Source organism: Tasmannia lanceolata, unplaced genomic scaffold, assembly GCF_043159265.1.
Source record: "Tasmannia lanceolata isolate RefF3 unplaced genomic scaffold, GAP_Taslan_0.1 ptg000023l, whole genome shotgun sequence".
In the NCBI taxonomy this organism is placed as follows: domain Eukaryota; kingdom Viridiplantae; phylum Streptophyta; class Magnoliopsida; order Canellales; family Winteraceae; genus Tasmannia; species Tasmannia lanceolata.
This window is the reverse complement of record NW_027518700.1, coordinates 32,550,727-32,578,693: the sequence shown is the minus strand read 5'-3', so window position 1 is coordinate 32,578,693 and position 27,967 is coordinate 32,550,727. Positions and strand designations below refer to the sequence as shown.

The 27,967-nt window shown below is 42.3% G+C and overlaps 1 protein-coding gene across 2 annotated transcripts; it reads left to right on the top strand.

The window, feature by feature from the left end:
* Nucleotides 1-27,271, top strand: LOC143856347 (WEB family protein At2g38370-like). Of its 2 annotated transcripts, none has more exons than XM_077366542.1 (2): nt 1-406; nt 25,490-27,271. In XM_077366542.1, exons 1-2 carry the CDS (start codon nt 254-256, stop codon nt 27,014-27,016), a joined length of 1,680 nt encoding a protein of 559 aa, XP_077222657.1. In that variant the 5' UTR covers nt 1-253; the 3' UTR covers nt 27,017-27,271. The 2 variants fall into 2 exon arrangements, with proteins under 2 accessions (XP_077222657.1, XP_077222658.1); XM_077366543.1 differs by lacking the exon at nt 1-406 and adding an exon at nt 1,197-1,241 and having other exon boundaries at nt 25,490-27,270.
* Nucleotides 27,272-27,967: the final 696 nt, after the last annotated feature.

Sequence of the window (27,967 nt, the reverse complement as noted above, 5' to 3'; positions counted from 1 at the left end):
ACTGCTCTCTAGAGGACCGTTCAGTATAGTATATCCATATTTCGAAAAAAAAATTTCAAAACTTCTCCTCCCAGACACTCTGTCTGGCTCTGCGTTTCTGTCAGCCCGTACTCCTCGCCCTACGCCCATCGACACATCATTACAAAAACAAAACCCGGTTTTCCCATCTCCTTTCAGAAAACCCACATTCTCTCTTCTCGTCTCTCTCTTCACAAAACCCACATTTTCTATTTTTCTACGCACCCGGTTCGCCATGTCCGAAACTTTGAAAACTGCTGAGAAGGAGATGGGCTGGAGAGCGGAGATCGACACTTCGCTGCCGTTCGAGTCGGTGAAGGAGGCTGTAACCCGTTTCGGCGGCGGCAGTGTTACCTGGAAATCCCACAACAAGCTCCTGGACACAGAGGTTAGGGCTCGACCTTTCTAATCTCATTTCCGTTTCGGTCCTTTTCTGTTTTGACTGAGGGTAAATGTGGAAGCATGATATTTCTCTGTTTTCATGCTGTTTTTTTTTTTGTTTCCTTTTGAGGATTATTTGATAAGTCTCTTTCATGGATAATGTATGTATGGTAAGTAATATATATATTTATTTATTTATCTTCGAATGTTCAATAGTATGTGTCCGGACTCAGTAATCATTTCTTTTATCTTTTTTTTTTTTTGTATTTTTCAAATATTTTTTTGTTATAACTCTTTTTTTTTGTTAGTAGTGAAATTTATTAAAACGTTGGGGATTTCTTCATACCTTTTTTTTTTTTTTTTGATAAATGTAGTTGGGAGCTTGACTGTTTTTACTGAAATGTATTTCTTTTCCTTTTTGGATTTTTTTCGTCAACTATATGTTTGGAAGCTATTTATTGTTATTATTTGGGTATTTTTTCTTGGGTTTTGTTAACGAGTGCCCCCGGGGCATTCGTTAAGGTGCATTGAAAATCTAAATTTACAATAAATTTACATAGGGATTAAGAGTTTTGCATGGCTTTTGAGTCTTTTTTCTCACACAATGTGTAGATTTACATTTTCAATGCAACAAAACCCTTTTTTCTTATCTTTAGTTTCTATTTTCTTTTTAATCCAGAGCCCTTCGTTTCAAGGCATAGCGTTTCTTGTCTGTATGGTATTTCAGCAGCAGTTCTCATTTTTATTCTTATGACCAGATATCAAACGATCTTTAATTGCCGATTTTTGGGAGAGGGGTGGTGGTGTAGGGGAGATATATTGGAACTTGATAGGTTTTGCTGGTATTTATTCCTTTCGATTTTGTTAGAACACCAAGTTCCAAGCTTGTCGTTTGTATGGTTATTCAGCTTTTTGCTTTCAGAATTCATTAACTTTCATTGAAAACACGTCCTTGTTTTAATTGCACATGCCTTTGTTTTGATTGCTTTGTGCTGGAACAAAAAATGACATGGACTCGACCTTGTCGCTCCATTTTATTGAAGTTTATATTTTGATTTCAGCTTCTTTAAAAGATCATGAAAAGGAAAATCAAATTGTGGTGCGTTCATGAACTCTACCTTTCCATTTTATTGAAGTTTATATTTTTATTTCAGCTTCTTTAAATAAACACGAAAAGGAAAATCAAATTGTGGTAAATAGCAAAATCCACTTGGTTGTGGAAAATTACAAAATTTCGCCTGAAATTCGGGATTTTGTCTGTAATTCCGGTATATAGTTAAGTTTTGGTCGAAATATGTGAAACAACTTTTCATATATAAAAAAGTAAAGTTTCTAACATTTCTATAGAAATCTTGACAAAAATAAACTCCACTCGTAGAAAAGAGTAGAACAATGAGATTCCTTTAAGATATTTCTAAAAATGGACAAACATAAAAAAAACTAATAGCAAAGAATCTTTCATGGTTTTTGGCCGTGACTTCGTACTGAAATGTTTCCTTTATTTTACAAGATTTCGGCTGGAATTTCGTACTGAAAACAAAATGTTTCCTTTTAGCTGATGACTGAAACCGAAACCGAGATTTAAAACCTTGTCTATACCAATGTTTACGGAGGTAAAGAGCCGTAATGGAGGTTTTAGTAAGGTTTGAAGGCTTGTGACTGAGATATTGGCTAAGGAACTATAGATGAAAAGGATAGCTACGGGTGATCAAGGTAGTGACAAAACAAAAGAGAATTGGGTTTTTGGTTGGCAAAGGAGGTGAGCAAGGAGTGAATTGGCTAAGTGGAAAAATAGGGAAAATTATAATGCGTTGTAAGTGGAGATGTGAATGGGCTGGAGAAGGGTATTGGGTCAGGGGTTGATCGTAGGAATTGTGGTGTAGTGAATGGAGGTGCTGTCGAGAAAATCCGCCGGGAAAAATCAGATCTGATTGTGCACAAGAAAAATATATTTCTGAAAAAGGAAAAACATAAAAAGAAAAACCAATAGCAAAGAATCTTAAGGTTTTTTGCCGTGACTTCATACGGAAATGTTTCCGTGATTTTGCTAGATTTCGGCTGAAATTTTGTACCGAAAACAAAATCTTTCCGTTTATCTAATGACTGAAACCGAAACCGAGACTTAAAACCTTGCCTTTACCAGTGTTTACGGAGGTAAAGAGCTGTAATGGTGGTTTTAGTAAGGTTTGAAGGCTTGTGACTGAGATATTGGCTAAGGAATTATAGATGGCAAGGATAGCTACGGATGATCAAGGTAGTGACGGAACAAAAGATAATTGGGTTTTTGGTTGGCTAAGGAGGTGACTAAGGAGTGAATTGGCTAAGTTGAAAAATATGGGAAATTATAATGGGTCGAAAGTGGCGATGTGAATGGGCTGGAGAAGGGTTTTGGGTAAGGGGTTGATCGTAGGAATTGTGGTGTAGGGAATGGAAATGGTGTCGAGAAAATCCGTCGGGAAAAGTCAGATCTGATCGTGCACAAGAAAAACAAAGTAAAAATAAAAGCAAACCACAAGATGTACATCAAGATTTTACGTGGTTTAGCCAAGATGTCTACATCGAGTGAGAACACTATCCTCCACCATGAGAAAATGAATTAGAAGGATTACAATGGGATTAATCCACATACTCACAAACCAACAAACTGCAACCATTCCTTGTCCTCTCATCCAAGATCATACGCAAGAATAACCCAAGAGAAAACTCAAGAACCTGAGAAAAAACACAAGAGAACTCTATCTATCCTTCTCCCTCTCCCTCTCTTCTTTTCTCTCACACCGTTTGAGGTAGCCACTACATTCCCTTCATGAAGCTGGGAACATGGCTTCAAATTTCGGTTTCGGAATGCATTTCGGTCCTCACCGAAACTGAAATTTGGGTCGAAATTTCAAAATTTTCATTCGAAATCCGACGAAATAGAATAACATAAATTTTATCTGCTATAAAATTTCGGCGGAAAGTACTGAAATTTCAGTAATTTCGCCCGAAATTTTGAGATAATATTAAATACAGATAAAATCACATATTTTTAGGGTGAAATCCCTTAAATTTTGCCTGAAATTTCGGGATAAGCGAAATTTCGGTCGAAATTTTGAAATTTCAGTCGAAATGAAGTAACGTTTCAACTATATGGGATTTCGATTTCGCCCTTGCCCGAAACCTGAAATTTCAGATCGAAATTTCGGATTTCGGTAGAAATTTATAACCATGGCGAGGAACACACTAGAAAATGCCCTTTCTCATTTCTGCCGCCACACATAAGTCGTTGAAGAGGAGTTTTATAACATTAGGTTTTCAAAAAATCTAAAATTCTTTCCTAATATTAGCTTCCCACTAAAACCAAGCGTATGTGGGAAATAAGGCGCTCTCCCTACAATCTCCACCTTGGCTTGTTTCCTAATTACCTGAAGATTTTCTGTTGATGTCGGTATTGGTCTGTTGTCACCACAAACGAAGCTCTAGCTACACACCATCGAATCATCTGAGTTCTTACTCCACTTGACTCAATCAACATGGCCAATCAACCCTTGAAAGGAATCTTGGTCCGTCATCACCATCGTAGTGACTAACCTTCTCACCATGTCTACAACCTAAAAGCCCATCTCTGGACCAACTACGAAAGTACATGTGCACACCACTGCATTTCTAACTAGCCGTTGGGATCATAGGAACACTGGTCACCGTGTCCCTATCCAAACGATATAATCTGGCACACTCGGTATCCATAATCTTCTCCGACTTTCCATCCTTTTCCCTCGTCTGCCATAGGTTGAAAGTTGAAACCATGGTTTTAAATTTCGGTTTCACCATAAATTTTGGTCTTATCCGAAAGCGAAATTTTGGGCTAAATTTGGTAGATAGCATCAAATTCAGGATTTTTAGGGCTGAAATTTCGGCTGAAATTTTGTAACCAAATAAAAAAATTATTATTTTTGAAAATTTCGACGAAATTGGTGAAATTTTCCCCAATCCGAAATTTCGGATTTCAGTTGAAATTTAAAACCATGGTTGAAACTACCCTTTCCATTAAACTCGTCGATGCTGAACTGGGCAGAAATCAATTTCACATTCATCTTAGATCACCCTCGATGCAAAACTCTACCTCCAACAAGAATTTCTCACAAATCTTTCTACCCTCGATAATCGCTATAGCCGCGATCCATCCACAATGATGCAGGTCAACCCCAACCGTGCATAAGGCCCGATGATCTAGATCCGTGATTGGATTGATCAGATCTCGCCAACCAAAGGTCGAGTGCTTCCTTCAAATTCTTGTTCTGATCAATTCAAAACCACTTATCAAACATCAAACCATTGGATCAAGCGTCAGATCTCATGATTTGACGATCAAGTCCAATTTGTTGCCAGATCATATTATCCACTCACAGATCACCCCAGATCGCGATGAGATCGAAGGTCGACGAGATCAACGGCCCATGTGTTTTTTTGAGGTAGAGAAGTTCTAGGAATTTTAGAGATATTTTTAGAGAGTTTTTGTTGGACCAAAAGTATAGAGGTTTTAGGGTTAGTTTAGGTTTTTTCTCTGTCTTTCCTTTCCTAGTTTTAGTAGGATTAGGAAACACAAACAAAGTTCTATAAATTTGATGCATTGTAATGAAAATCACAAGCCTTTTTGAATATGGAATGAAAAGAACTTGGGTTTGGAGAAAAGTCTACCCGTTATCTTTTAGTTTTGGAAGAAGAAGATGCAAGTTTTTCTCCACGAAGACTTCATCATATCTTTGAGTTTTTCTAACCCTATTTTATGCAAGTCTTACGGCCTGTTTGATGGAGATTGTAGGCCAAATAAGAGGCATAGTTGACCATTAAGATTTATTTCCATATTATTTTGTTTTCAAGATTCTTATTCCATGTTTTTAGTTTCTAGGATTTATATTTCCATGTTTTTAGTTGAGGGATTTTATTTTCCATGGAATTTTAGTTCCATTAGCTCTATATAGGCCTCATGTATAGATTTTAAGTTTGGATGGATAAAAATTGATTGGTTTCTTCCCTCTACAGGTTTCTTCGTCTTGCTCTTCTATTTTTCATCTTCTACTTCTCTCCTATCTCTTCTCTTGTACTTCTAATCCTTCTCTTCTATTTCTAGTTCTCTTCTTCTTCCCTATTCTCTTATCCCCTAATTTTTTCTTCTTCCTCTATTCTTTTCCTTCTCTTCTCTTCTTCTCCTCTTCTTCTTCTATTTCTCTTCCCAGTCCTACATTAAATTTGGTATCAGAGCAAAAGATCCAAGACTCCGAAGATCAAAGCGCAACTTCCGGTTGAGCCACGAATCTCAAAAAATGAAATCAACCGTCTGATCCGTTTGTCATGTCGAATGGAAGACAATGCTTTTCGCGGATCTCAGATCGGATTCCTGGATTGCTTGGATTTGGGGTTCAGGGCAAAATCGATGGATGCCGAAAGTTGCTTAAAGTAGTGGTTGCGCTAACCGTTGGCTTCTGGATAGACTCGAAAAGTTGTCACGAACAACTTTCGTGTTGATGGCGAAATCAAATTTTGAGCAGAAGTGGTCCGAGAGAGAGAGAGAGAGAGAGAGAGAGAGAGAGAGAGAGAGAGAGAGAGAGAGAATGTGATGGAGAGAATAGACAGGAAGTGTGACTAGAGAGTAGGGGTGTCAGTTTGGGCTCGGGCTCGGGCTCGGGCTTGGAAGCTCGCTCGAGCTCGTGCCGGTAAGGGCTCGGCTCGAATCCTTAACTAGCCGAGCCGAGCTCGTGCCGGTAAGGGCTCGGCTCGAATCCTTAACTAGCCGAGCCGAGCCCGAGCTAGGCCAGGCTCGGCTCGTTAAGGCTAGTATATATCATTGTGCCTATCACACAAAAAAAGAAGAAGTCAAAACCAAGCAGAAGAGGGGTGAAATATCCACCTTGGGTGTGCTAATACCAACCCCATATGCAACAAAGACAATCACCAAATACTACCCCATTTTCTTACCCAGAGCACCCCTTGTAGAGTAAAAAGAGAGTGATAAATACACTAGATAGGGGCTGTCCGTGGAAGAAAAGTGGCTGCGAATTTGTCATTTCCTTTTATAAAAAGGTAAACGAATTAGGGTTAGGAGGTCTTCATTTTCTTCTTACCAGAGAGAGAGAGAGAGAGAGAGAGAGAGAGAGAGAGAGAGAGAGAGAGAGGTTGCCGCCGGCAACATCATCTTCTCCGGTGATTCTCGCCGGAATCCGGCGGCCAAACTCATCTTCCATCCCAAATTCACTCCAACCATTACAAATCCCCATTAAACCCATTCTCACCTCCACTATCATCACCACCAAACCCACATCATCTTCTCCGGTGACGTTCTCCGGAATCCGGCAAGCCCACCATCAAATCCATCGCCACTACCACTTCCACCATCTTCTTCAACCTCAAGCCCCTACCTTCAACCCAATCAACCCACAAACCCCATTTTCATCTCCTTCACTACCTCCACAAACCCCTTTCATTTTACCAGACTTCTCTCTCTCTCTCTCTGTGGACAGATTTGAAAAGGAAGAAGGAATAAAAGGAAGAGAGGGTCTCGACAGTTAGGGTTTCAAAGGGTAAAAAAGAGGAGGTTGCTAGGGCTTGAGAGTGGGATTTTGGGGCTCGGTAAGGCTTGCGAGCCTGCCCGAGCCGAGCCGAGCTCGAGCCTGGTTCAAGCCCGAGCCGAGCCGAGCTGGGCGAAGCTCGGCTCGTTTACACCCCTACTAGAGAGAAAAGAAAAGATTTCCTTTTCCCTTCCCATTCCTACTAAAAAAAAATCAGAAAAAAAAGAAAAAGAAAAAAAGGTAGATTTTCTTTTTCTCTCTCTTCGTCTAAGTTGTAAATTTCGTTTCGTTCGCTGTTTCGTTTTGGTGACTGGAACGAAACGTTTGGTCATTTAGGTCATTTCGTTTGAAACTTTTCGTTCCGTTGCGACGGAGGGATTTTTTTTTCATAGTTAAAAATATGAAAATAAATAGAAATTGTTAGAAATATCTGAAAAAAAATTAAATGAACCAAATATGTAAAAGATCTAACATTTACTTCAAGAAAAATTGCTATCAACTGAAATGCATATGTTGACCAGGGCGTTGACCAGTTCGTTGACCAGTACTTGACAATATGAAAAATTTTTAGGGACCAAATTATGGGATTTTTTTACCGGACTTTTGGGATATAATAATGTTTGGACATGATAGAATTTATGAAATTTTAAAATTGGAAAAATACACCATCGTTTGGAAGTTAAGATTTTGACCCGACCATTTTTTCGAATTTTGTACTAGAATTGGAGAGTCGACTTTTTTTTCCTTTTGGATTTGGATCTTGAAACTACTTTTAGTAGATTCAAATTGGGGCCCCGTGTTCCGTTATTTACATGTAAATCTTACGTAAAGTCATTTACTTAAATTACTTTACATGTAAATACTAGGAGGATAGAAGAAGAAAATAGAAACAAGGAGAGATAAGGGGAGAAGAAAGAAAAAATGTTTTCCTCAAATTTCGGCCGAAATTTGGAAATTCGGAATTTCTGCCATTTCGGATGAAATTCAGATTTCGGTCAATTTTGTCTGAAATTTCCGGTTTTGACCGAAATCCAGAATGAAATGAAAAAAGGGGTCATTTCGTTCCGGTTTCGGATGAAACGGATGAAACCGAAATGCTTCGGCCATTTCGGCCGAAATGAAACGATTTTTACAACTTAGCTCTTCATCCTCTCCCACACATTCTCTATAGTTTCTCTCTATATTCTTCCGGGCTATTTCCGTTCTGAATTTGTGCGCGACTGTTACACGGAAATTGGTCCACAGCGAGTAGAGTTCATCCATCTCCGTTTCAGTAGTAGACAACGACTATCGGCACATTTTCAGGAGAAATCTCGGCCGTCGATCGTGTTCCATCTTCTGATTGGCACCATCTTGACATCCGATTTGAGATCCGCGACAGGCATTGTGTTCCATTCGACATGACAGACATATCAGGCGGTTGATTTCATTTTTTGACACCGATCTCAATGGCTTCACCATTTGTTTCATATTTTGATGGGCACGACGATCTATATTTGCAAGGTTACACTCCCTATAGCTATTATGAGGATGCGTGTCTAGAATGGATCAAGGCTCTTGATGCATACTGTATGTACTAGGGTTATGATCATAAGATAACCATTCACCGAGTCAAGGATACAGAGTACAATGACGCCAGGTCGAAATGTAGATTCTTCATGCTAGAGCGCGAGTACTTAGGAAAGCCACCATTGAGTCTATGGGAAGTTCATTATGAGTACTTAGGAAATCCGCCAGGCAAAATCCGATCTGATCGTGCACAAGAAACAAAAATGTAAAATAAAAGCAAACTACAAGATGCACACCGAGATTTTACATGGTTCGCCCAAGATGCCTACATGGTTGAGAACACGAACTTCCACTATGAGAAAACAAATTACAAAGATTACAACAAGATTAAACTGCAAACATAAAAACCCACAAGTCCGCAATCCTTTCCCTTGTCTTCTCATCCAAGGCCGTACACGAGAGTAACCTGAGAAAAACTCAAGCAGAACATGAGAAAAAACCCAAGAGAACTCTCTCCTTTTCTCCCACGTCCCTTGAGGTAGCCGCACCACCCCCTTCACGAAGCCGTGATGAAACACACGAGAAAAAGCCCTTTCTCATTTCAGCTGCCACACAGATTGTTGAAGAGAGATTTTTATAAAATTAGATTTTCCAAAAAAAATCTAAAACTCTTTTCTAAAATTAGCTTCCCACTAAAACCAAACTTATGTGGGAAACAAGGCACTTTCCCAACAGTCGGTGACACGTTCAAATTGGTCTTTAGAGGTGGTATCCTTCAAGAGAGCTAAGGTCGAACTGAAAAATATGCCTGAATGGATTGTAGGTAGGAAGGTGATGCAGCCACATTGAATGAGAAGCAGCAGTTAGGGAGTCAAGCTCGGCGGACAGCGAAGGACTGCCCGGGCTGGTGCATCGATCTGGGCTGTCCCAAATAGTTCTTGGAAGGTGGCCGCAAGTAGGGCAGATGGCCGATTGGTTGCCTGAATGATATGAGCGAGAAGGACATCAAGTGAACTTTGCTGCCAACCCTACGATCTGGGCTGTTCCAAATAGTTCAGTTGCTGTCCTTGATTGTCCAGAGTGTCCTTGATTGGTTGCAGGTTCTGTTTCTCCAAAACAGAAACCTTCAGTCGTAATCACGATGGAGTATCTTCAATATCATCAAGTTTGCAACCCCATTTCAGCAACTGCGAAGCATTGTAAGCAGCTTGGTTCCATGTGCAAATTGAGGACATCGAGTGTCCAGAGAGAGAGAAAATCAATCTCCACTTGTCTCTTTTGATTAGTGTGCAAACAGCAAGTTGGCTTTCTCAACCTTCACTTATCTCTTTTTATATGTGAGCAACAGCTAATTGTTATTTTCAGCCACCAAGAATAGAAAGTATTTCTTTATTTAAAAAGATGGCAATACCAGACTTAGTTTCCTTGTACGTCGGAACCTCTTTGAAGTCCAATATTTGTTCCACTGTGCAAATCTGATCCAGAAATTCTTTTGCAAAAATCTCCCATAGAAATCAGAAAGGTGATCTTCCACTGGGTCTCCCAATGATTATTTTTCCTTTCTCGTAGAATCTTCCTAACTGGGATTTTTTTCTCAAACTGGGCTATACGGTTGGTCAGGATCTCCACCTGCCTCCGGAAGTCTTATTATTATTATCTCCACATATTGTCAAATCTCTTCGGGAACTTCAATATGACAATTGGGTCCTCTTCTTGAAGGCATGCTGAAGACCAATATGATACTAATGTGGTGCTGACACAGGTGCAAGAAACCACAAACACAATGAAAAATTAACCAGAAGTCTTGACAGCATGAAAGGTTGAAAAAAACCCTTAAATTCTTATTTTATTGAAGAAAAAAGGGGAGCAAAGGGGCGTCTTTTTTCTTGACTCTCTTACCTTTCAAAAAGTATTCAAAACACCTCCTTTTGGTTAAAAGGGAGACAAAAAAATCCAAATAAAAAATGCATGAAAATGGTGCCTAGCACTAGTAGTTCATTACATGCATAAAAAATGGTGCCTAGCACTAGTAGTTGACATGCATAAAAAATGGTGCCTAGCACTAGTAGTTCATTACATGCATCAAATTAAAGGAGAAAATTAAGGAAAAAATTGCAACTATGGCCCACATGGACACAGCTCATAAAAACCTAACAACTCCCTGTGAAAGCATGAACATAAACTAAATTAAAAACATGTGGATGATTCCAAAGACCACTAGCACTGATAATCTCTATGCAGTCGTAGTACTGGTGTTTTGCTTCTCCCTTTTTGGCACTTCATGAATAAGTTTTGCTATAAAACTTTTTTGTGAACTGCCTTGCATTAAAAGCGAACTTTGTTGGCTATGAGTTCAAGCATATAGTTGCACTTTAATAGCAGAATTCTTCATCCTCAGGGTCAGGAATTCCTGCACTTGTTCTGCATCAAAATGTCTTCATGAACCTTTAAGAACATCATTTACCTCGTCCCCATCCCATATTGTGCATCCAAGACTTGCACACTCCTTTTACCTAGGTGACTCCCAGTTTGGTGCCTCATGGTTCCTGAGATTCTTTTGATCATAAATGGCCTTATTTCAACCAAAATTCTCCACCTGTTTCTGTGATTATTATCAGTTTTTAAACTAAAAACTATGTGTGATTATGTGTACCCTAATACACAAACAATCACATACCACGACTACCATCAATAACCAAAAAATAAAGAAATCCCACAAAGGTTATAATAATTTCTTGCTGATATATATATATATATATATATATATTGATGGGGTATAAAGGATAACCCCAATCACCACCCGACACGTGGCACCAAGACAGATTCATAAAGCCATAATCCCCTAAGGGTATGATGGTCATTACAGCCTAAAAGGAAAGGATCAAGTGTATACCTCACCCAACCATGATCATACACCTGTCCAGGGGTATGGAAATAAGGGTAAGGCTCAATCCAATGGCAAGCTGACCCTTGTCCCAAAGGACAAAACAGTAAACTAACACTCAAAGCCCTCATAAAGACAAGGTAAGGGACCCGAAATCCTGAGAAATCACTGCTCATAGCTTTGATCTGCTCATTTGTGCCCATCACTGACTTGAGTGTCGAAGGGGCCGTCCGGAGTTACGACTCCGGGTTGGTCTTTTGACCGCGTGTTCCCTTGTGTAAGTCATAGTCTTTTGGTTAAATCAGGAACCTAGACTCTCCAGATCAGCTCTTTTGTCACTGCCATGTCTGTTACCGATTTTTGGCGTAACAGATTGGCGCCATTCGTGGGACCCGAACTAAACGCCATTCTAAGCCCCAAGAAAAATGGCAGGACGGAAGAGTACTCGAGCACACCCAAACGGCACCACGTCACGTGTCTCGAGGAGAACGACTTGCCTCACGGGTCGTCGTTCCTCCAGCTACTACGGAGCCAGGCCTTGTTCAGTCAGGGCCCCCAATTCCCGCCTCGGCTCCTACGCTTAAGCAAGTCCAGACTCTTTTCCAACAGATGACGACACTAGTCGATCAATACAAGAACTTGATCATACAGGCTCCTCAAGGCCTTCCTCCTGAGATCTCCCAACCTCTAGAAGGAAGGATGAATCCGCCAACGGGAGAACCCGCGCCACTCCGTCGCGATCAGACTTACCATTTCCATTCTAGACGGAATCATCACTCCAGAACCAGGCATGCGCGAGAGGAGCCCCATCAACGTCGTCGACCTCGATCTCGATCGGCACAGGACCACAGAGCCAGAGCTGGTCGCGCAGAACAAGAAAGATCCCGCCAGCATAGGAGAAGCCCTGAGAGCTGCTCGGATTCAGCGGTGAGCCCTACCGTAGAAAGGAGGAACAGACTGTCTAGCCGGACGGAAAAGAGGACTGACCCAATGCTACGAAGGTTTGAAGAAATCGACCACCACCGGCCCTCCCTGAAGCCATTCTCCAGTAGGCCTCTCTTCACGGATAGAGTGTTGAACGCGCCAACACCGAGAGGGTTCAAAATGCCTCCGGTCGCACAGTATGATGGAACCACTGATCCAATAGACCACTTGAAGACGTTTAGAACTATGATGCTCCTTCATGGCGCCTCAGACGGATTCCTCTGCAGAGCCTTCCCAACCATCCTAATGGGGGCGGCGAGAGACTAGTACTCTCGCCTCAAGCCTTCTCAATCGACAATTTCGAGGAGTTCGGAGAAGATCTGGTCCGGCATTTTATGAGCAGTCGAAGGCCACGGAAAACGGTCGCATCGTTAACGGCTCTAAGGCAAGAGGATGGCGAATCTCTAAAAGCATTCGTGAACCAATTCAACAGGGAAGCTCTTCAAGTCCCGAACTTGGATCCGTCCGCCGCCACAAACTCCCTCCTGGCTGGGGCCAAATCCAACGAATTCCGGCGAACAGTCGCTCGACGAAATCTGCACTCGCTAGCCGATCTCATGGCTGGAGCGGAGGAATACATCTCAGTGGAAGAGACGCTGGCTGCTCTGGATACAAACAGGAAGAGAACCTCTGAAGAAGAAAGGAACCCTACAAGGCAACGTAAGGACGATAAGCCTCCGAGCAGAGAAGGGAGCCCACAAAGAAGAGAGAAGAACTTCACACCTCTTAATATGTCCAGGACTCGCATATTGGCGGTTATAAAAAGATTTTGTCAGATGGTCGGCCAAGATGTTGACTGAAGGAAACAAGAGGGACAAATCGAAATACTGCCGATTTCACAAAGACCATGGGCATGACACCGACGAATGCAGACATCTCAAAGAAGAAATCGAACTATTGATACAAAGGGGTTATCTCAAGAGATATGTCGAGCGCGATGGTGACAAAAGAGAACGTCGAGAGAGGAGCCCCCAAAGCAGAAAGAGTCCACAACGACCACAGTCCCCACTAGCTCGTCGTGAGTCTCCTGTCACAGTCAGCCCACGTTCGGAAATGCAACGATTACAACCAACCGGGGTCATAAACACCATTATGGGTGGACCGGCAGCAGGAGGACACTCATCAACCACTTGCAAAGCCTACGCCCAACAGGTCAGTGCCGTCCATACCAGCAACAGAAAATTGAAAGTGGAAAACGAGATTTCATTCTCGGATGTAGATCTGGATAACTTGGTACTCCCCCATGACGACGCGTTGGTCATAACCATGCTCGTCGCCAACTGGGAACTAAAGAAGATCTTGGTGGACAATGGGAGTTCGGCGGATACATCTATTATAACGCCTTCGAACAGATGATGATAAGCATCGACCGCCTCAAGCCCGCAAACTCAGATCTGTTCGGGTTCTAGGGAGAAATAGTCAAGGTCGAAGGACAGATAGAACTCCCGGTCCTAGTAGGAGAACCTCCCTGTCAAGCCTTCACGATGGTTAACTTTTTGGTAGTGAGGGCCACCTCGGCCTACAACGCTATCTTGGGAAGGCCAGGACAAAATCTTCTCCGTGCCGTTGCCTCAGCCTACCATCAGAAGATGAAGTTCATAACGCCAATCGGTGTAGGTGAAGTGAAAGGGGACCAATCACAGTCGAGAGAGTGTTACGCAACTGCGCTCAAAGGGAAAAACGCGTCGGAAGCGTTACCGATCGAACTACACGATTTAAGAGATGAAGCCCGGGCTGCAGTCAATCAACCAGCTAAAGACCTGGTCTCAATCCCACTGTATGGAGATGATGAAGAGAAACGGGTCAAAATCAGTTCAACCTTGAGCGCCACTCCACCAACAAAGCCGTTGATGGCTTCCCTACGGATTCCTTTAATGACGAGGAATCAACCCAATTACAACTTGGTTTGGCTACGCCTTGCAAGACTTGCCACGAACCGGAGAAAGCTCCGTGTCTCCAACACTCGCTCTTGGGATGGCTACGCGTCCCTTCGCACTCGCCGAATATACAAATGAATGTAAAAAGAAAATGAAAATACAAACCCTTTCCAAGGGTGGATGAAGCTCTCAGGCTTTTACAAATAAAACTTGCTCAAAAGATGTACAAACTTAAGCTCTAGATCTAATCCCTTTAGATATATCTCAAATGAGGCACAAGGGTGTTTAATCACTCTTCACAAGATTAAAACATGTTTAGGAATGTAAGAGTTGTCTTAAGAGGTCTTAAATGAGGTATATATAGCTCATTTGAAAATATGACCGTTTGAGGGCAAAAGAGTAAAAAACTGGGTTGAAAAAGTCAAGCCCTGCAGGCTCCAACGGCTATATTGCCAGGCGGTCGCGGTCGACCGAGCCATGGCGGTCGCTCGCCCTTATCGGGTTCATTTTTTTATTTTCAAATTTCAAACCGCAGCGGTCGACCCATCCATGACGGTCGTCCGGGGAGAGCAACTTGGACATATTTATTTTCGTCCAGATTTCTATCCACGGTCGTCCGGCCCTATGGCGGTCGACTGGCCCGACCTTACTAGATTGTTTCTGGATTTCGAGAAACACATCCGAGGTCGATCGAAACACCCCTAGTCGACCGACCCGCTATTGAAAGTCAAGTCTGGATTTCCTGACTTGCTTCTGCGGTCACCCGGCAAACCCCGGTCAACCGGCCCTGGTAAAAATTTCATTTTAACTTTAAAACTTCAGGAGCTTTTAGACCAAGGTCTTTGGGCTTTTCCCTATGCTTTCAAATACATTTTCAAGATCATTTCAAATATATTTTCAAGTTCATTTCAAATATATTTTCAAGTTAATTTCAAATACTTTTTAAGGCCTTTGAAACTCAATTACTTGTGTCTCTAAAAGGGATGTCTAAGTGGGATTAGACTTACATTCTAACACAAGACAATTACAAACAAATCTTCAACTTTGAAGCTCTTCATGTCTTGGTCACTTCCATGGATCTTCTCTTTGATTCTTTGGCTTTTCAAGATGTCTCCTTGATTTCTCCAAGCCTTCGAATTCCTTTGGCTTCCAATGAGATGTCTTCAATTGGTTCATGCCACGATCCATGCTTCCTTGACTTTGGTGTTTGATTTCTTGATTTTCAATACATGCACTTTGAAACATAAAAAACATTAGATAAACAACACAAATCAACTTGTGTTTGGAATCATCGAAACAAAAAGGTAATGCCAAGGTGGGAACCATTGAGCTTACAAATTTGGATTGCAATCATAAAAAGGGGGAGAATGTAAGCCCAAGGGTTTCCATGGGGTTCAATCATTCACCTTTACCTTCTTGTTTTGATGCTAGCAAACCTAAATTGATTAGCCTTTATGGACTAATGTGTTGTCTTTGAGTGTTGTGTCTTAGACAGGAAAGTCATATGTCGTATCGCCATTACACAACTCGTCATAACAATTGGCTTGAGGATCAACATGCATAATGGACCAAAGAGCTTGCAGCTACATTGGAGACATCATCATTGGAGAATGTTCAAGTCAAGAGCTCAAGTCAAAGATCCCACAAGTTGCCTAGCAAGTGCCAGTAGAAGCTTGGAGTTGAACAAGCATTGGTGACACCTTATGTACCTCAATGTGATTTGAAGAATGGAGGAAGTCACATGACCTGAAGCAAGTTGAAGCATTCAGTCACAAGTTAGAGTTGTCCAAGAAAGTGCGGAGTAGCCAAGCAATCCAAGAAGACTCAAGGGTATACATTTTTAGATTGTATTTGGAGTTCTCTTGTTATTTGTATTTGCACTTTCAAAAAGGTTTTCAAATGGATTTTATAAACAAATTTGACATCTTTAAAAACCATCCACACTCCCCAAAATATCCTTGAAAACCTTGGACAAAAGCCCAAAGACCATGGCCCAAAGTCCCTTAGATTTTATAATTAAAACTCAATTTTCAAACAGGGCCGGTTCACCGGGGTTCCCTGGGCGACCGCGGTAAGGTGGCTGGAAGTCCAACACCTACCGAAATTTAGTGGGCCGGTCGACTGGGGCTTCCAGGGCGATCACGGAGGTGTTCGTGGAAATCCAGAAACACTTCATCATGGTCGGGCCGGTCGACCGCCATAGGGCAGGGTGATCGCGGATAGGGAACTGGACAAAAATATAAAAGTCCATGTTGCTCTCCCCGAGCGACCGCCATGACCCTGTCGACCGCTCCGGTTTGAAATTTGAAAATAAAAGAGAGCGCCCGATAGGGCAAGCGACCGCTACACCTCGGTCGACGGCGCCGGTATCGAAAAGTAGCCGTTGGTGCTTGCGCAGTTTGACTTTTTCAATTCCGTTTTTTACGGTTTTGCCCCCAAACGGTCATATTTCCTCATGGGCGATTTAAACCCTATCCTAGACCAACTAATCAACCTTTTGGCACTTAATTTTCAAATCCTTTGATCCTAAACTTGCAAATCTAAAGTTTTTTAGTTTTATCCTCTTTATGCTTTGATTTCTGCATTTTTCATTTATCAAGAGGATCTTCATAGGCTTTATCTTTGCTCTCTTTTGGAGAGTTTATGTGAGCTATTATCTTTGTAATCCGCCTATTAAGAGGCTTGAAAGTTTTTCTTTTTATTTGTTCTTCTATGTATTGAGGGTCTCCGATTCGGCCCGTTAAGAAAGCCGAATCTTGGAGTTGTATAAGAGGGTCTTCGATTCGGCCCGGTAAGAAAGGTGAATCTAGAAGAGGGTTTTCGTTTCGGCCTTAAGGAGAAGCTTGATTGTAAGAGGGTCTCCGATTCGGCCCATTAAGAAAGGAGAATCCAAAGTGAAGATGGTTTGTCCCCTCGGAGGTGGAGAAGACGTTTGTAAAATGTTCATCATTAGTGAAGTACCCAAGAAGCCAAACTTGGAAGAGTGGAGTAGGTACCAATCGACATTCGTTTATATGCCGCCTATAAAGAAAGATAAGAGCCTCTACTCTTTCAACAGCCAGAGAGCCCACTCAATGAAAAAAGCCTTTCTCTTTTGTGGAACGTGCACACAGAGTTGGAGGGCCAGCTATTGTTTCGTCGATCCATCGTAAGAGAAAATCAACTCGTATCAATTAATCGAACTTGTTGAATAAATAGTCATAATGATATAAAAAAAGACAGATATATATAATATTATATTCACCAATTAAAATTAGCATATATGACTCGTCGGGACTGTATTTATTCTTTTTTCGGTTCGGTTGTCCTGCCTTAAAAAGACTGCTAGGAAATCAGACTGACGGCGTACCTGAGCACTCATGCCTGCAGTCAAATCGATATAGAAAGCTTTAAAGTAAGTTGTGCAAGGGGCTTTACTTAAGTAGGGCGGGACTAGCAATCCCGCGCAGATCAACCCCCGGATTGAGATTTTGACTTCGGTTTCTGGTTTGCCTTTATATGATTATGACAATCGAATTTGTGAAAGTGGCAAACATCATCGGAATTCTTTGAAGGCTAGATCATGGAGAGCAAGTCCTTGTTGATAGACGGAACCACTATAAATCTTGGTGTGCTTGTGTTTCTCTTCTTCCCCTTCTCTTTGGTGATTGGTAAACTCTAACCCTAACTCATATTTATGTTTTAATTGAACAAGGGTTAGTGAATGCATGATAAAGTAATGTCTAAACCATAGCTTTCATTATTATGCTTATTTGAACAAGGGTTAGACTAATAATTGCTTAATTAGTAAATCAACTTTGATAATCCACCTAATTAAGCCAATAATTTTTTAATTGACTAATTCACCCCCCCTCTTGGGTTGCCACACTTGTATTTCAAACAGCCTAATCCATGCAGCTCCGATTAATATCGTTCACCCCGGCGATTCCTAATAAGCTCGGAGTTGTTTCTAGTCGGGTGTTTACCGGGTTGCCTCAAATAAAAGGAAATGCACCGCAAATCAAAGGAAGCATGGCAAGCTGAAACATAAGTAGACAAACTCAAGCACTTGAGATAATTTCCAAAATACGTTTCATTGCATTTAATAAGCCCTATAGGCAGAGTACAAAAAGGCCCCAAGGCCTAACCAACGATCACAATACAAAAGAAAAAGGGAGACACAAAAAGACGGGAAGAAATAAAATTCAGGAAGCGGCGTTAACGGCCCCTTGATTTTCAGTTGGATCGGACAGAGTCTGGGCCGGAAGTTCCTCATCTGGGACAGGGAGAACGGGAGATCAACCTTGCTCAGTCTCCTGATCGTCCTCTTCGTGCGCGGGAAGGAACACGTCATCAAGGTCCAAGTCAGAATACTTCCCAAGGACACGAGATTTGCATTTGTCAAAACCATCCCTAAATGATACGGTCACAAGGTCGATCAGTTCTTCTTCCTTGGCCTTCACTGTGGCATCCAGCTTGGACTGAAACTTCCTCCGTTGCTTGTCTGCAAGAGCAACGGCCTTACCTATGAGCTCCTTCTGCACTTTGAGCTCCTCGGCCAAATGCTCGATGGTGGCCTTCCCCTCCGCAACAACTGTCTCCAGGCCGCCCTTGTCTTTCTCCAACCGACAAACTTTCTCTTCAGACGAAGTCAGCGTCTTGGAGAAATGGGCGCACTTATCTGCCATGTCGGTCCAGTAGCATCCGAGCTGAAAACCATATGAACTGAAGTAAGATTTTCGGACACAATCCAAGACTAATAGACAAGCCGAACATACTAAAAAAAAGGTATACTTGGTAAAGAGCACTGAAACCGGCCGCCTCGGCCGTCTCGTTGTTCTCGTGAAGGATACGAAGCCGATCCTTATGTAAACGGCTCTTCGAGATGATCTCACGAGCGACCTAGGTATCGTCTAGGCCGTAGTCATCTTTTTTCACCCCCCACTTCGGGCGAAAAGAAGTATCCGCCCCTGATCGAGCAATGGGTGCTGCCTCTAAGCCAATGACATGCGCGTCACCGCCCCCGGTCTCAACCAAAGATTTTTCTGCCACCTTTGTGGCCTTAGGAGCTTTGCCACCCTTGTCACTCGGGACGGACTTCCCCTTATCCTGAGCGGGAGGGGCAACCGAGTTCGGCGCCTTCCTCTTCTGGCCAGCACCCTTCCCGAGGACGGACTGGCGCACCCTCTCTAAGGCTGATTGCTTCTGCATCTTTGCAACCAAAAAAAACGTAAGTATCTGAGATCGGTCAAAGCTAGAAAACCCAATGAAAGAAGCGCAAGTAACTGAGAACGGCCTACGACACCTACGTGTTCGGGAGGCGCTACAAATCCTGATCTCAACCAAACTTCCTTTCTGGAAAACTTCGAGCAGTGAATAAGACCATTCTGATGGATCTCATCAGGGATCATTCCTAGGGTCACTTCGTCCTCATCATCTAAGGCCGGTTTACGACTCATGATCTTCGTGTTCACCTATGACCAATTAGTTGAGATCGGCCACCCTTGCTCAGAACGGGCATAAAAGAACCTGTTCTTCCAAGTATGTGTAGAGGTCGGAATGCCGGAGATCATCTTCACTTCAGGTCCTTGGCTGATATAAATCAAACCTCCCAACCGATGGCTTTTCAGATGAGCACACCTTCTGAAGAGAGGCACAGATAAGTTCCGCTGAAGACGGAACCACACGAGATAGGCAAAATCGGCCAGAGTCTTCCATGAGTTTGGCGGCACTTGAGCCGGGGCCAGGCCATAGAATCTTAACACTGTGGCTATGAAGGAGTTAATGGGTAAGCTAAAATCGGCCTTCATGGCCTCTTCGTATATACATAAATCAACATTGTCGTTACACGCCGTATCCCCTTCTATAGCCGCTTTCAAAATAAACTGATCTGGAATACAGTACCGATCTTGAATATCTCCGAGCCGGGAGGCGGCAAGGGTGTTTTCCTCCCGAGCAGCCGCGGTGTCCTCTCTGGGACCGCCCTCGATCCTGGCCGTAGCCACGATGTCAACCAACCTGGTCCCAGCTCGGGAAACAGATGTTCTCCTCTCAAGATCGTCCTCTTCATCCTCCCCTTCACCTTCGTCACTATCAGAAGTCGGGTAGTCCGGATTCTCAACCCCAACAAGAGTCAGATTCAAGTCCACAATCACCTCGTCCAAGCCTATATCTACCTCCTCGCCATCACCATCAAGGTCTACGACTACACTATCTGGCCGGCCAGCCATGCCCTGGCGCCCTCTCAAACCTAAGTCCGATCTCGTCCTCTCAGACGACCCCGAATTAGTGCCGCTTGAGGAGGAAGTTCCTCCAGAGGACGAACCTGAGCTAGACCCTGAACTAGACTCCGAACTCGAATTACTACACATAAGTGGCGAAAGAAAAATGTAACACGAGACGAACTGAAAAGTTACCTACGAAAGGATCTGACCCTGAGCTCAAATAGCAACGACCACAAGACGAGCAGATCAGGATGAAACCAACCGCACTGGCAGAGCAAAAGAAAGGAGAAATGTTAGAGTGAAGATGCGGAGCTTCACAACCCGTTTTATAGACGAGGCTGTTAGAAGGCCTTTCACATCCCCCGCTCTCATCACGCCACGTGGCAGAACCTTAATTAAGGCCTGGAAAACGAAGACATGGGTCTAAAAAAAAAAGGGATAAAAATCACCTTTCCAAAAACTACCAACTGTGGTAGTTCGGACAAAATCAGATCGGTCTAAAGCCGTTCTGGATATGACGCAATCTACAAAACGACAAAAATCAGATCGTCTGCAGCCGTTCTGGATATGACGCAATCCACAAAACGACAAAATTAGATCGTCTGAATGCGTTCTGGATATGACGCAATCCACAAAACGACAAAATCAGATTGTCTGAAGCCCTTTTGGATATGACGCAATCCACAAAACGACAAAATCAGATCGTCTGGAGCCGTTTTGGATATGACACAATCCACAAAACGACAAAATCAGATTGTCTGAAGCCGTTTTGGATATATGACGCAATCCACAAAACGACAAAATCAGATTGTCTTAAGTCGTTCTGGATATATGACGCAATCCACAAAACGACAAAATCAGATTGTCTGAAGTCGTTCTGGATATGACGCAATCAACAAAACGACAAAAATCAGATCGTCTGGAGCCGTTCTGGATACGACACAATCCACAAAACGACAAAATCAGATTGTCTGAAGTCGTTCTGGATATATGACGCAATCCACAAAACGACAAAATCAGATTGTCTGAAGTCGTTCTGGATATGACGCAATCAACAAAACGACAAAAATCAGATCGTCTGGAGCCGTTATGGATACGACACAATCTACAAAACGACAAAGTCCGATCGTCTAAAGCCGTTCTGGATATGACACAATCCATAAAACGATAAAATCAGATCATCTGAAGCCGTTCTGGATATGATGCAATCCACAAAATGACAAAATCAGATCGTCTGGAGCCGTTCTGGATATGACGCAATCCACAAAACGACAAAATCAGATCGTCCGAAGCCGTTCTGGATATTACGCAATCCACAAAACGACAAAATCAGATAGGGGTGCAACTTGGGTAGGGTCACCCGAACCCGACAGGTTCAACCCGACTTTTTGGGCGGGTTGGGTTGAACTTTTCTAGGTTGGGTTCGGGTTCGGGTTCGGGTTGGGAATTCTCAACCTGACCGAAAATCGGGTTGAGTTGGGTTGGGGTATCGGCAGCCCGACCCATAACCCGACTAATATAGTAATATGTATTGAGATTTCACATTTTTTTTATGAGTTTTGCCGTTTTGGGGGTTTCTCGAATGTTCCTGAGTTGGAAACCACAATCTATAATTGATTTGTATTGCATATTCAGATTTGATAATTGTATTATGTAAAACAAGAGACAAAACAAATATAGACTTTGAAAATGAATGATGTATGGTGCCAGTAGAATGGAATAATGATAGGTTGCTTTGCTTTTCTAGGCAACAAGCATCTGCTCAGCGAGTCAACCCGACCCAACCCGATCCGACTTAGGAAATCGGGTTGGGTTGGGTCAGGTTCGGGTTGGGGAAAAACAAATCCGGGTTGGATCGGGTTAACCACACCGGGTTAAGAGTCAGGTTGGGTTGGGTTAGGGTTGGAGGTTAAGGTTTTCGGGTTGGGTCGGGTTGGCCTCAACCCGACCCAACCCGACCCGAGTTGCACCCCTAAAATCAGATCGTTTGAAGCCGTTCTAAATAACTTCAGCTGAACTGAGAGATGAAACCGGGGACACACAATGCCCAGTCCGTCCTATACCGAATTGAACGGATTCAGCCGAACTGAGAGATGAAACCTTGAAACACAATGTCCATTCCATCTGATGCCGAACTGAGTGGCTCCAGTTCGTCTTAAGCCGATCTTAACAGATTCAGCCGAACTCGGAGATGAAACCACATAATACAACGTTGAACCAGTCTGAAGTCGATCTGAGCTGACCCAGTTCGTCTTAAGCCGAACTGAAGACCGTCTTACACAAACACCCAGTAAAACTTCCCCAACTCATCACAATTACTTGAAGAACTGGGGGGGGGGGGGCAGATGATGGGGTAGAGGATAACCCTAATCACCACCCGACACGTGGCACCAAGACAGATTCATAAAGCCATCATCCCCTAAAGGGTATGATAGTCATTACATCCTAAAATGAAAGGATCAAGTGTATACCTCACCCAACCATGATCATACACCTGTCCAGGGGTATGGAAACAAGGGTAAGGCTCGATCGAATGGCAAGCTAACACTTGTCCCAAAGGGCAAAAGAGTAAACTAACACTCAAAGCCCTCACTATAAATAGCCCTCATAAAGACAATGTATGGAAACAAGGGTAAGGCTCAACTAACACTTTTCCCAAAGGGCAAAAGAGTAAACTAACACTTAAAGCCCTCACTATAAATAGCCCTTGTAAAGACAATGTAAAGGACTCGAATCCCTAAAAATCACTGTTCATAGCTTTGATCTGCTCATTTGTGCCCATCACTAACTTGAGTGTCGAACGGCCCGTCCAGAGTTACGACTCCAGGTTGGTCATCTGACCTCGTGTTCCCTTGTGCAGGTCATAGTCTTTTGGTCAAATTAGGAACCTAGACTCTCTAGATTAGCTCTTTTGTCACTGCCATATCTGTTACTGATTTTTGGCGTAACATATATATATATATATATATATATATATATATATATATATATATATATATATATATATATATATATATATATGAGGAAACTTAAGCTCACCAAACTTATGGTGAGCTTAAGCTCACCAAACTTATGGTGAGCTAGCTTGCCCAATCACATGGGTCCCACATTTTGGGGAGTGATCCAAACCATTCATTTGTAAGGCCTTATCATAGATAGGGGGTGTACCAAAAATCAGCTCCATAGGATCATCCTAACCCCTCCATTTATGGAGGACAAAAATGGGGCAGATTTGTGTCTGTCCATTTTTGTCCTCCACAAATGGAGGGGTTAGGATGATCCTATGGAGCTGATTTTTGGTACACCCCCCATCTATGCAAGGGACTTTCAAATGAATGGTTTGGATCATCCTAACAAAGTGGGTCCCCATGTGATTGGGCAAGCTAGCTCACCATAAGTTTGGTGAGCTTAAGCTCACCAACAGTTTCCTCTCTCTCTCTCTCTCTCTCTCTATATATATATATATATATATATATATATATAGAGAGAGAGAGAGAGAGAGAGAGAGAGAGAGAGAGAGAGAGAGAGAGAAGGGTTCCTGAGGTTAACCTCATATAGCTTATATGAGGTGGCGCTCACAAAACATAAGGGGCCCACATTGTTAGGATGATCCAAAGCATTCATTTGAAAGGCCCCATCATAGATAGGGTGTGTACAAAAAATCAGCTCAATTGTATCATCCCAACCCATCCAAAAGTGGAGGGCAAAATGGATAGACAATTTTTTCCCACAAATCTGCCCAAAGTGTTGGTGAGCTTAAGCTCACCAAACTTATGGTGAGCTTAAGCGCCCAATCACATTGGGGCCTACTTTGTTAGGATGATCCAAAGCATTCATTTGAAAGGCCCTTACATAGATGGGGTGTGTACCAAAAATCAGCTCCATAGGATCATCCTAACCCATCCATTTGTGGAGGTCAAAATGGATAGACATTATTTGTGCACAAATCTGCCCATTTTTGTCCTCCACAAATGGAGGGTTAGGATGATCCTACGGAGCTGATTTTTGGTACACACCCTATCTATGATAGGGCCTTGCAAATGAATGGTTTGGATCACCACAGAAAATGGGGGACCCATGTGATTTGGCACTCTACCGTACCTAAAGTTAGGTACGGTAGAGTGCCAAATCACATGGGTCCCACATTTTTGGTGAGCATCTAAACCATTCATTTGCAAGGCCCCATCATAGATAGGGTGCATACCAAAAATCAGCTCCATAGGATCATCCTAACCCATCCATTTGTGGAGGCCAAAATGGACAGACAGTGTTTGTCCACAAATCTGCCCATTTTGGCCTCCAGTTTTGGAGGGGTTAGGATGATTCAATGGTGCTGATTTTTGGTATGCACCCTATCTATGATGGGACCTTGCAAATGAATGGTTTAGATGCCCACCAAAAATGGGGGACCCATGTGATTTGGCACTCTACCGTACCTAACTTTAGGTACGGTCGAGCGTACAATCCTTTTCCTCATATATATATATATATATATATTGTAATCGTAGAAGACCATACTTTTGGAATACTAAGAAGCCTTACAAACTTATGAATACGAAATATATCTGAAGTACGGAGTAAAGGGATCAACATTCGGTGAAGGCACCACTGCACTTAATGCTTTTCCGTTTTCCAAAGCATATCCCTGCCATGGCTCCATCCTTGAACGCAGAACAGTTTTGAGCCACGAACAGTTCCAGCTGAATTCTATTTCAGCTTTAAAAACATCTCCACACTTTCATGGAGTCCTGTTTCTATTACAAAACATTGAGCAACCTCTTCCTGATTAGGTAGCAGAGATTCAGAATGAAGATTGTCCTGCAATATCTCTTTTTAGCAAAATAAGCAATCTGGAATCAGTCATCCTTCATTCATTTATCCATTTTTCTGAACACGGACTTAATGCTTCAACAATCGCTTTTTTAGGAGTGTATTTTATGATTCTTTCATGAAATTTTTTATATCCTATGGAAAGCCGTGATCTTCTATTTGCTTTCATTAAATTAAGGTTGTATTATTAGATAGTAATCTGTTTTGCGGTTTGTCTATCTAGTTCTTGAGTTTTGAAGGAAAAATCTTTTTTTTCAGAAATCAGACAGCTTTGAGGAGGTTGATATAAAGAAAGTAGAGGAGCAGACAGAAAAACTAGAGAAGGATCTGATTGTGAAAGAACAGGAAACCCTTGAAGTCTTAAAAGAACTGGAGATGACGAAGAGAATAGTAGAAGAGTTGAAATTGAAGCTACAAAAAGAAGAATCGGAAGTCAATACAATCCCAGAGCTGAATTCAGATAACTGGACTGTCAATCATCTTGTAGAAAGCAAAAACCAAAAGCCTGACTCTCCTCAAAATATAGAAATCCATCTGAATTCAGTAGGTTCAGGTTCAAGCGCCCCTCCTCCGGGATTGATCTTAATGGAACTCAAGCAGGCGAAGGTGAATTTGAGCAGGACGACAAATGATCTGGATGTAATTCGAGCATCTGTTGAATCACTCAACAAGAAATTAGCCAAGGAAAAGATCTCACTTGAGAAAACCAGTGAGCGGCTAACGACAAATTCTACAAAGATTTCATCTCTAGAAGAAGAGCTAAATCAAACAAGATTGAAATTGCAATTGACCAATGATACAGAAATGAAGGGTTATGAACACCCAATGGATAGTTCAAAGGAGCTCCAACAATTAAGTTCAGAGGCAGAGCAATTTAAAAAGGTGGCAGAAACTTCAAAATCTGAAGTCTCAAAGACAATGGCAGAGATCGAACAGACGAAAACTAGTGTACGGACAGCTGATGTCAGGTGGCATGCGGCCAAAAAGATCGAAGAAGCAGCTAGAGCGGCAGAAGCCATCGCTCTCCAAGAGATCAAAGCTCTAAAAAACAGTGAAAACTTAAACACGGGGAATCTTCAAAATCTACAAAAGCCTGTTGGGGTTACTCTTTCTTTTGAAGAGTATGCGGCTCTAACCAGGAAAGCTCAGGAAGCGGAAAAACTGTCAAGAACAAAAATCGAGGCGGCGATGCTTCAAGTAGATGATGCAGATATTTCTAAAATGGCGATAGAAAAGAAGGTAGAGGAAGCATCAGAAGAAGTTGCTATCAGTAAGAAGGCACTAGAAGAGGCACTCAATAGAGTAGATGTTGCAAATAGAGGAAAGCTAGCTGTTGAAGAAGCTCTAAGGAAATGGCGATCAGACCATGGGCAAAAGCGACGGTCTGTTCACAACTCTACTAAGTTCAAGAACCCTCACCCATCGCCCTATCGTAGAGATTTGCGACCACTTGATGTAAATGGGTTGAACATTACCACTGATGGGTCAAAGAGTGTGTTGAGGCCGACACTGTCGATAGGACAAATACTCAGCAGGAAGCTGATGCTGCCCCAAGAGTTTGAGATGGGAATACCGGAGAAAAACCTTGAGAAGCCAAAGGTGTCACTGGGTCAGATACTGAACAAAAGAAGTGTAGCTCTATCTCCTCAAAGGATTGGAAAGGAAGCAGGAGCTCATAAGAAATTCACTGCGAAGAGGAAGAAATTTGGTTTTTCACGCATCTCTCTTCTATTGGCAAAGGAAAATAAGAAAAAGAAGCAAGCTGCTTGCTCTAGGCAACGGTAGATTAACTGATTTGGACTTCATTACTGCTTGTTTCCATATTTAGAATTATGTCTGCTTTGTTCCTGACAATAGCCGTGACTTTCTGATTTCTTTTCCCTCTGGTTTCTTTTTCCATGGATGATTTTGGTATTGCTTTAACAATGACTTGAATGCTGAAAGGAAAACCAGGTGCAGATTACCAAAGCTCTCAAATTTTATTCTGGAAAACATATTCTGCTAATAGTATTTATTATTTTAATGTTTTATTGCATTAAAATGCAATTTATATTGGGACTATTGTCACTGGCGTTTTATTGCCGTAAAGCCTTACTGAGAGTGAGCAGGCCTGAAGGTGTGATTCGTTCAAAAAGTATGTGCTTTTTAGATCAACTTCTTCGAAGATTATGTACATGAGTTTTTATATTGCGCCGACAGTCAAGTACCGTCAAATCGGTATCTCCCTTGATATTTGATCCAACAGCAACCCACTTTTTAAGAGGCTGCTGTTGCATAAAATATCAACGGTGGTACGCCGGACGTACCATCTTCAAGGGACTGGACGGTCGGGGACCATATAATTTCTACATTGGCATGAATTCCCCCAAGGATAAATCCCCCCTTCTACCGGTTGTGAAGTGTAAGCCCAATGGTTCCCACCTTGGCATTCCCATCTTCTTTTGATGATTCCAATACATAAGTGATTTTATATCACTAATGTGTTTGCTTGTCTAAGTTGTAGATCATGATTGTATAAAGACAAGATTGCTTGGATTGAGGCCAAGAAGCTCTCATTGGACCACATTCGGAAGGCCAAGACATAGGAGATCCAAGACGCATGAAGACTTGAAGCATCGCAATTGAAGATCGAATACGTTTTAGATTGTAAAGATCCAATCCTAGTTTAGGTGTTTAGAGGCATAAATAAAGTAATCTCACACACCCTAAATGCTTAAGTGGTTGTCCCTGTGGTGT

Coding starts and splice junctions, on each gene's coding strand:
- LOC143856347 (XM_077366542.1), top strand. CDS start 254: ATGTCCGAAACTTTGAAAACTGCTGAGAAGGAGATGGGCTGGAGAGCG. Junction 407..25,489: donor ACAAGCTCCTGGACACAGAG/GTTAGGGCTCGA, acceptor CTTTTTTTTCAG/AAATCAGACAGCTTTGAGGA.